This window comes from Bufo gargarizans, chromosome 10 (genome assembly GCF_014858855.1).
Source record: "Bufo gargarizans isolate SCDJY-AF-19 chromosome 10, ASM1485885v1, whole genome shotgun sequence".
NCBI classification, from domain to species: Eukaryota; Metazoa; Chordata; class Amphibia; order Anura; family Bufonidae; genus Bufo; species Bufo gargarizans.
The window spans coordinates 44,312,263-44,321,845 of NC_058089.1; the positions used below are offsets into that span (position 1 = coordinate 44,312,263).

The 9,583-nt window shown below is 42.2% G+C and overlaps 1 protein-coding gene across 1 annotated transcript in view; it reads left to right on the forward strand.

The window, feature by feature from the left end:
- KCNK4 (potassium two pore domain channel subfamily K member 4) overlaps positions 1 to 9,077 on the forward strand; it is a 64,844-nt gene extending 55,767 nt beyond the window's left edge. The window contains exon 6 of the mRNA XM_044270551.1: positions 8,553 to 9,077. Within this exon, the coding sequence (XP_044126486.1) occupies positions 8,553 to 9,077 (525 nt within the window). The remainder of the gene's footprint in view (positions 1 to 8,552) is intronic.
- The last annotated feature ends 506 nt before the right edge of the window (positions 9,078 to 9,583 follow it).

The following is a 9,583-nucleotide window of genomic DNA, read 5'->3' on the forward strand; positions in this document are numbered from 1 at the left end:
TGTGTGGCTTGGAACATTGTATGAACCTTACGGAGGTTATTTTTGCTGAATAATGGAGTCTTTGTAGCAGGGTATAATAGGGTGGACTGACTAGGGCCAAAGAAAATGTAGTAACTTATCAAGGGACAATTAGTCTTACCCATTTAAAGAATGTCCCTAAAGAGGACTCCAATGTCTCTTTAGATGAGGGAGTAGTCATCTTCATCTCCTAGGTCAATCAGGAGGACCTATGTACCTTTGGCAGGGGCAGCAATTTGGAATCCTACAGCGGTGGAGCATGGGAACCCTCTTGTGGCTGTAATTAGAACTGCAGGTGCTGGAGCTGCTGATGCCAAAGAGTCCCTTTTGACCAGAGGATCCTGCTGGAGCAGAGGAATGGAGGATATCTGGCTCCAGTGGCAAAGGAAGCAGGAATATGGAAGGCTGCCTGGTGCTGAGAATGACGCTCTATTGGGCCTGCTGCTCCACAGGGAGTTTTCAGGGCAAGACATACTGGGATCTCATGGAGATGCTGATGTTCGCACCCCCAGAGATCCTGCTGATGGCATGAACAGTGGCTGTAGGGGGTTCTGGAAACACCAAGAATCATCGGCCTCACAGCAGGTTGTGATAGGGGCCTATAGCAGAAGGTCCATAGAGCGGTCTCTTACAGGCCGCAAGGCAAAGAGGGGCCTAGATAATCTTCAGGCCAGACCTCTGGTGCTGTCTCAGGCACTAGGGGCTTCTGTAGCAACGTAATCAGTGCAGCAAACCTGCCACGGGAACTCTCCATCAGTGTATACTCCACACGGTCATCCTTGTAGAGGTTGTGGCGTGCTGGTGGTAGGTAGCTCCTCTTCACAGAGCGTCGGCCAACGAAGAGCTCCTCCTGTATCTCGTTGTCAATGATTAAGCCGCTGCTACTGTGGGAGACGGTGTAGAGGATGGGGGTGGTAGTGGCCCTGATGGTGTGGTGGTAGTATCACGATGTCCTATCTCAGGTCGTTGCTCCCTGGGGTCGGTGCAGTCAAAGAGGGGCACTTATTTTCCATCGGGACACTTTCTGTAGTTGTGGACTCCCTGCCTGCTTAGTGTGCCCTGGATATTATTTTCCAAGTAGGTGCAAGGTGCTTCTCTCCGGTGAGGCAGTAGCCAGTAATCAGGCCTGATTAAACTTAACCAAAGTCTTTCTTTACTCTGCACCAAATAGGAGTCATAGTGCATTCGGTCTTTATCCATACACAGATGTCCAAGAGTCAAATGAGTAGATGGAAGTTATGGCTCTCAGGTTACTTTCTCTACTGCCACAGTCTCTAATCCTGGGATTTCCAGCTAACTACAGCAATTTATCACGATATCCGTAATTTGTACTTTCTATAATATGACTGGCCAAAATCGTGCCTGAAGCATGCAGGGTGTCTTTAACTTGTTTTCCCTCCACTGTGTACCTGAAGTCTGCAGGGTGTCTTTACCCCATTTTCCCTCCATTGTAACAAGGCCTGTAATACTTGATGCTGATCACCTTGCTGACTCATACACTAACTCTGAAATTTTCCTTCATCTTCTCTCTACTTTTCTGTAGAAGTAGCACACCAGGAACTGTTAGTCTCTGGACGCTTCTAGCTGAATGTCTGAGGACAGGGGCGCCTGCAGTGTGCTTCCTCTCCCAGAACCCATCCTCCAGGGTGCCTACTCCTAGAGCATTCAAATTCTCTTCTGAAGCCAGGTGGAAGGACCAGTACCCACCTGAACTCCTGAGAGGGCTGGGCAAGAAGAGTTAACTCTGGTCATACCTGACTCATGCCAGAACATGCTGAGCGTGTGTTACATAGAAGCATATTACATGACATTAAAGGGAACCTATCACCTGGATTTTGGGTATAGAGCTGAGGACATGGGTTGCTAGATGGCCACTAGCACATCCGCAATACCCAGTCCCCATAGCTCTGTGTGCTTTTATTGTGTAAAAAAAAAACTATTTGATGCATATGCAAATTAACCTGAGATGAGTCAGAGATTGAAAATATGACTCTTCTCTGGTCAGACAAGTAAGATATGACTCTTTTATGTTAATTTGCATAAAAGGCGGAAAGTACAAAAATGCATAATACTTATAGAATTCGTCTGCAAATGAAATTAAAAGTGTAATTTATATTTTTAGGGTAACACAATGAACATTTAGAAACGCTCAGTGAGGGTAGCATAGTAGAGGTGACAGGTTCCCTTTAAATGCAGTACTTGACCTTAGCAGTGCAGCAACAAAGAATTGCAGATACCTCATCTCGGGTACTGCACATTGGAGACTCCATCACAACTTTCGTAAAGAAATGCAGGACTTTTTTTTCTCTGCTAAAAAAGTGTTCTCCCGAATGCATCCCATTATAGTCAATGGGATGTGTTTGGCCCTGTTCCTGTGAGTTATGTACTGAATCCAGCACTTCCGTTATTTTTATTCTTCTGCTCCTGTAATGGAGCAGAGCAATGGAAATAAAGAACTTTGATGTGAAAGAGCCCTAAGTTCTAATTTTATTTTGTAAATTCTAAAAACCCTAATGCAAGATGAATATATAAATCTCCTTTCTTTACAAAAAGAAAAAAAAAAAAAACTAAGCCTCTTGTAGCCATGCTATAAATCAATGCCTATCTTTTAAACAGGCTTTGGAGCATAACTTGGATAATAGCTAAGCCAGTATCTTATCTGTAAATAGCTGTTTTAGAATGATTGTCTCTCATGAGTGCAGAGCAGAGAAAAAAGGCTTAGGCCAAGTTCATAGCTCAGTTATTGGTCAGTTATTGCCATCAGTTATTGTGAGCCAAAACCAGTAGTAAAGCCTACTCAGAGATAAGGTGTTATTTAAAGAATTGTACCCATTCTGTGTTTTTGACCCACACATGGTTTTGGCTAACAATAACTGATCAAAATAACTGACCAAATAAAAGTGTGAACTCAGCCTTAGCTAGGTGGGAGGTCTTGGTCAGTATCCGGGGGGAAGGGGGTACTATTTCTCTTTATGAAGAGCGCCTAATTAGTGTGAGCATGAGGAGTATTGTAGGCCATAAAATGCTTCTTTTAGTTTCTGTGAAAAATATATGCAAATTAGCTTTTCTTACAAATTAGCTTTTTTACCTTTAAAAAGGAAGGCTAATTCGCAGAAGCCCACAGGAGCATTGTCTGATCTACAATATGGGTGTTACCCAACTTTCCCAGTGTCAAATTTTATCACTGAGCTATTACCCAGCTTTCCCAGTGTCAGATATCATCCTAGTTTAGATCGCGAATATTCTAATCGCGAATTTTCATTTTGAATTTTTCATGCAAAAGGCTATAATAATATTCTTGTCAGAAGACTATGAAGCCAATAGATGGCGCTATTGAGTTATGAACAGCGTCATCTATTGGTTTGATAGTCTTCTGACAAAACTATTAGTCTACTCTTGTCATAAGACTGAAACCAATAGAGGGCGCTGTTCATAACTCAATAGCGCCATCTATTTGTTTTCATAGTCTTATGACAGCTAAAAAACAAGGCAGATTCAGCTCATTTGCATGTCTCTCATATGGCCATGTTTATGCAAATTAGTTTTTACATGACAAAACTGTATGGAAAGGTTATTGAATATTATGTGAGGACAATCAGAAAACTTTTTGTCGTCCTAATGATATTGATCTTGTGCAGGCCGACTCAAGCCATCCAACAGATGCAAAATAACTGAGGTTTACTGGTTCTCATTCAGATGAGAGCTGGATTGGAATATCTCAGTGCACAAGGCTGCCATTGTAAGGTATGCTGGCTGTTATCTGTCTCATGGATAGATGGATGGCTTGTACATACCTGGCTTTTGGCATATAGCCTTTGTGTGGTTGTCTATTGTATGTCTTATACAATAGGAGTCTAAGACGCATCCAGCTATCCTCTTAATGCTGTTTCCAAACCATTTTGATGGGGTTTCCATCAATTTCTAACCTTTTTTTATGAACCAGACACCCTCTTCTCTTCCAAGCAGGGGGTGCCTGGGGTTCTCCTATTGACTTCCATTGTATTAAATTGTACTCGAGCTCCCGAAGTATTCGGCCGAGCACTCGGATCTGCCGAGCATATCGATGCTCGAGCCGAACAGCAGTTCGGCCGAGCATGCTTGCTCAACATTAATACCTAACCTTTGGTGGCATGAGAGGCTTTTTGTTACTTTTGGGCAGAAACCTATTTGCATACCCAAAGAAAGATTGCCTTGACTGTAAGACTTCTCATTTGGGTGTATTTCATTCTTTAATTTGGGTAGACAACTTGTTTTTAAGAAATTAACACATCTTTTATGGCTGATCAATGTATGTATGTTAGCAAGTGCAATATTGAGTGAACTAATTCAAATGATCTAACAATCTCAGTATTAAGAAATGTTTATTTTATATCAATTATACAATCAGTGAATACATTAATACATATATACCCAAAATAGTATTATAAAAGTGAAAACAAAGACTTATACAAGCATGTTGCGCTACAATTAGAAAAGTTTTGACCCCCAGAATGCCAAGAACTAAATAACAAAAGCATTTCTTTTTGTCATTGAATTCAAGAAAAGAAAAGTCCTGGTCTTTAAGGTGTTATACGGGTTGTCCAGACATATATATTGATGACCTATCGGCAGGACAGGTCATAAATATCACAACGGCAGGGGGTCCAAGACTCTGCACCCCGCTGAACAGCTGTTGGAGGAGAAGGCGGCCCCCTTGCGAGCGCCACTTCCTGTTCATTACACTAGACTTCCTCTCAGAAGTGCAGTGCAATACAAGTAATAGCTCCATTCAAGCCACTGATCCACAGGAGACGGTGTAAGACGAGTAAGCAGCGCTTGCATGGAGATCTGATATTGATGGCTAGTGTTGTGCACGAATATTCGAATCATGAATTTTAATTGTGAATATCACCACTTTGAGAATTCGCGAAGATTTAGAATATAGTGCTATATATTCGTATTCAGGAATATTCTAGATTTTCAGTAACTTCCCTTCTTGCTTGTAGGCCAATGAGAAGGCTGCAATGTCTTTTTCTGAGCTTAGCAACATCCCTAGCAACCAATAGGAAAGCTGCCTACCCCTTACTATATAAAAACCTCCCCAGAAGCCATTTTCTGTAATTTTATGGAGTTCTGAGAGACACAACAGTGTCATTGCTGTGCCATTACATTAGATAGTTAGTATATATATATATATATATATATATTTGTGGGAGGAGCTAAGCGAGGAACAGAATAGGCATGCCTACGGACTGTCCTAACCCAACTGGCTGGAGTGTGTCCGGCGCCAGTGACGAGGTACGGCCTGAATAGTGGGCCACCTAGGAGGAGAGTATGAGAAAAGGGGATGGGAGGGAGGGGCAACAACGGGCGCCCTCCTGCTTGTAGGAGGGGGTTTATAACGGGTGAGCACGCTCCTCCCACAATTACATGCTGCAAGCAGCCTTCAACATATATATATATATGTATATATTACAGATAGTTTGTGGGAGATAGTCAGTGTAGGTTAGATCCTGATATAGTGTAGCTGATTCAGGTTCTGCTGTCCATACATACATGCTACAGACATAGGGCTGTGATGTCACAAGTTCACAACAATACATAGTGCACCAATCAGTAATATGTAGTCAGACCTGCTAAAATGTGAAGTTGCGCGTATTGCGCAAAAATATGCGCATCATTAATTGCCGATTTGCAAAATCACAAATATATTGGAGCACTCTATCTGCATATAAAGCTATTGTAATGTTCTGCCAGGCCAACCATTTTCTCCAGTCTCAGGAAGCTTCTAGCAGCTTGAAAAATTTAGCAACAGTGACCCATGCCTGTATTACGCACGCAATACGCATATATTATATTGGCAATTTTCGCAATCAAGAAAATAATTGCAAATATGCGAATATTCATTCAAATATTCGTGAAATATCACGAATTTGAATATTGCTCCTGCCGCTCATCACTATTGATGACCTATCCCGACGATGTCATCAATATATATGGCCGGACAACGTCTTTAACATTGATAAGTTTTAATCCATTTCCCTAAAGTTTTTACTCACTCAAATGTGCACTGGAGCCTCTTTGGGCTGGTGATATGATGTTCAACCACATTGCCTTTCTACAGTTCATCCCCAAGTCCCTAACAGCCACTAAACAATGTGTATCAAAACATAGAAAAATGACATCAAACACTAGAGTGGAGATATAAGAAATTACCAATAGGTAGTTTTAAAAGCTAAAACCATTCACAAAATAGCCAAAAGCCAGAGTAAGAGAATAAAACCATAGCAAAAACAATCATACACAATAGAGTAACAGGTCTCCACTGGAATGTACTGATGCTTACCTTAGTAAGACAAAAATATATATTTTTCTAATGCAGAAACATAATTTAGCGGCTACTGTCAGTTTAAGGGTATGTTCATTTTTCCCATTGCTTAATGAGAGGGCAGGCATAATGTCTCTGCATTTTTGCAGCCATTTACATTAAACATAGCTAAAAATAAGGGTGTATGTACACATGGCCTATTTGGATGTATAAGAATGTGTATGTGCATACGGCATATTTGGATTTATAAGAATGTGTATGTGCATATGGCATATTTGGCCATGTGTACATACACCAATTGAATAGTTGCAGCACTCTAACTCCAACTCAATCCTGAATATATCAACTGGACCCAGAAGACAGTACACCACACCACCAGTCCACCAGGAGGTCAGGTCACACCCAAGATGGCTCTTGCCTTAAACAACCGTGCCGCTGTGGGTTTCCAGGAGACTACTTACTACCAGAGACTGCCCCACCTAGGCATACTTTACAGAGGGGATTATTGGTCTTCAGTAACTTAGCTTCCTATCTACCAAGTCTCACACTCTCTCAGGCCCACAAGCTCCCCAGATGCTGCACGATGATGTCATCACTTCATGACCGCCTGCGTTGCCACATAGGCTTCAGGTCTAGCTGCCTGTGACCTATGAGAGTGAACTGTGGGCCAGGGAACCATTGGTTCCTGTGCTCCTACGCACTATTCAACTGTATCCGGAGGTGTTGCTAGGTCTCAAAAGATCTGGAGCCCAAGCCCCAATGCCAAATTCTTGAACCAATCATCTCCAGCACTATCCGTCCTAACACTAAGAACATATTTTACTTGCTAGATGATTACTACATTTAGCGAGACCAAACATTCAGGACTATCGAGCACTACATACCTCTTACATCCAGTGCCTCACAGGTGACATCTCCTATACTAAGTTTTGCTATGGGGCTGTATGAGATCTTTGTACGCCGCTGCTTACAGCATTTCACCATTCCCTTTTGGTTAACAGTTACATGGACTCATGAGGTGCAACAACGTACTGTTTAAACACATCATGGCATCACAATACAATAATCATTTCTCGTAAAAGCATATACACATACTAATACTTCTAAGGGTAAAAATTAGGGTTACCAATGGTTTACTCACTTTTAGGGCTCATTCACATGATCAAAAGGGTTCTGTGCTCATGTGGTGGACCGCAAATAGCATGCCTCCACTCCACAAAAGATAGAACATATCCTATCTTCGGCTGTATCTTGCAGATTGTGGATCTATTTAAGTCAATGGGTCCAGATCTGCAGCACAGAGTGCATATGGCTGGTGCCTGTATATTGTACACCTGCCAACTGCGGTCTGCAATACGGGCACAGAGCCCTTACGGGTGTGTGAATGAGCCCTAAAAGAGGAACCACAGTGGTGGAAGCAAGTAGCATAAAATATGTTTAGGTTTACGCTATTAAATATTTTTAAAGTGGTATTCCCATCTTAGACAATTGCGGAAAATCCTCGGGATATATCATAGATATCTGGCAGATGGTGGTCTCACCTCTTGGACCCCCCACAATCTCCAGAACAGGGGTCCCCTAACACCCATCCTACCTGCTGAATAAGGTGAGAATAAATGGAGAGGTGGTTGCACAAATGAGAGTCAAGCAAAACATTGGGCATGATTGCTCAACAAACTTAAATACAAGTGAACGCAGAGAGCCACAAACATGCACAATAAACTCTCCCTCCATTCTTCACCTGTATAAAGCCACCAGAGGTCACTTCACCACTTGGGACAAGTGTAGGACCCCTGTTCTAGAGATAGGTGTGGCTCCTAGTGGTGCCAACTGTGCATGCTCCGCTCATATCATAGTGCACCCGGAAGTGGAAGCAGCAGAAGATGCTGTTCACAGTTGCACCAAGTCGCATTGCGACACCATTGACTGTCATTACAGAAAAGTTGCATGACAAATGTTGCAGAGTAGCTGTACCCTTTTTGTTTAGGGGTGATTATGGCTTTTCAATGTAACTATAAAAATGTTGGCTGCTTATGATGTTTGGATAAAAGCCCCTTTAGACTGCCAGATGTCTAAACAGCACTCTGTATGGGGACAAGTGATGGCATTAGCGATCGCTCCTCCCCATACTGAGGAGAAGATCGTTGCATGTGAATTGAGCAGTTAAAAGGGGCCTTAAGTTGGCCAGAAAAAAAATGAAACCGCTTTTATTGCCCTCTTTTTACAGATGGGTGGTCTAACTGCTCAAGCAGCACACTGGACAGCAAGTATGACTGCTGAAATGAAGCTTCCTCACAGAGGACTAAGCATTAACTTTCAAGAACGAATGTTGCGACAGAAAGGTGGTTTACAAAATTCAAATGCAGATCCACAAGATGACGATGAGGTAGAAGTGGAGATGGAAGACGAGGATAATGGACAAATGGACAGAACAGAAGATGAAGATGAAAATGAAGAGCCCCAAACAATTCCAACTTCAGTTCCTACCATTGTACCACAGACACCACCACGTACTTCTTTCAGAGCAGAGGATCCTGCAAGGCAAATCATGGAGTGGGGAGAAAATATGGCTTTTATTGATGAATCTTCAGATACTCAGAGTGAGAAAGGCATGGGAGAGGGGGAGAAAGATGAAAAGAGGGAAAAGGGAAAAGTACAGAGAAACAAGAGGAGGAAGAGGACAGGAGGAAAAGGTGGCAGAAGAGAGACCCTCCCAACTCCAAGGAATCGGGATAAGGGAGAAAGTGGGTAGCAAAAAATGTCCCTTAATCTTACAACTTTGCTTTAATGAATATCAAGACCAAAGTGCCACTCCCCTCACGTCACTGCCAAACTGTCCATGGAACCTGAATCCTACAGGATGACTAGTGTCTATCATATAATTGACCATTTGGCTAGTTTTATACACATTGCCCTGAAAATTTTAATTGGCAAATTTCAACATGACGATTTTCTATGTTCACCAATATAATGTGCTATGCAAGAGCCTTCTCACAACCAAGTGTGACCATGGCAGTGCCAACTTATTTCATTTAGGACCATTTCATTTATGGTTATATCATCCTCATCCCACTCAGCATGTCATTTAATGCCACTTTACAATGATATACTGTTGTAACTGAGTAGACGTATGATCCCATCTTGTAGATATCATCAGATCTTGCTTTTGTATGTGCATGAGCAGTCACTATGATCCTAATCATTTGATTGGCTTGTGTATCTGATACATGTGGGTGGGGGAGGTAAATGCAATTAATA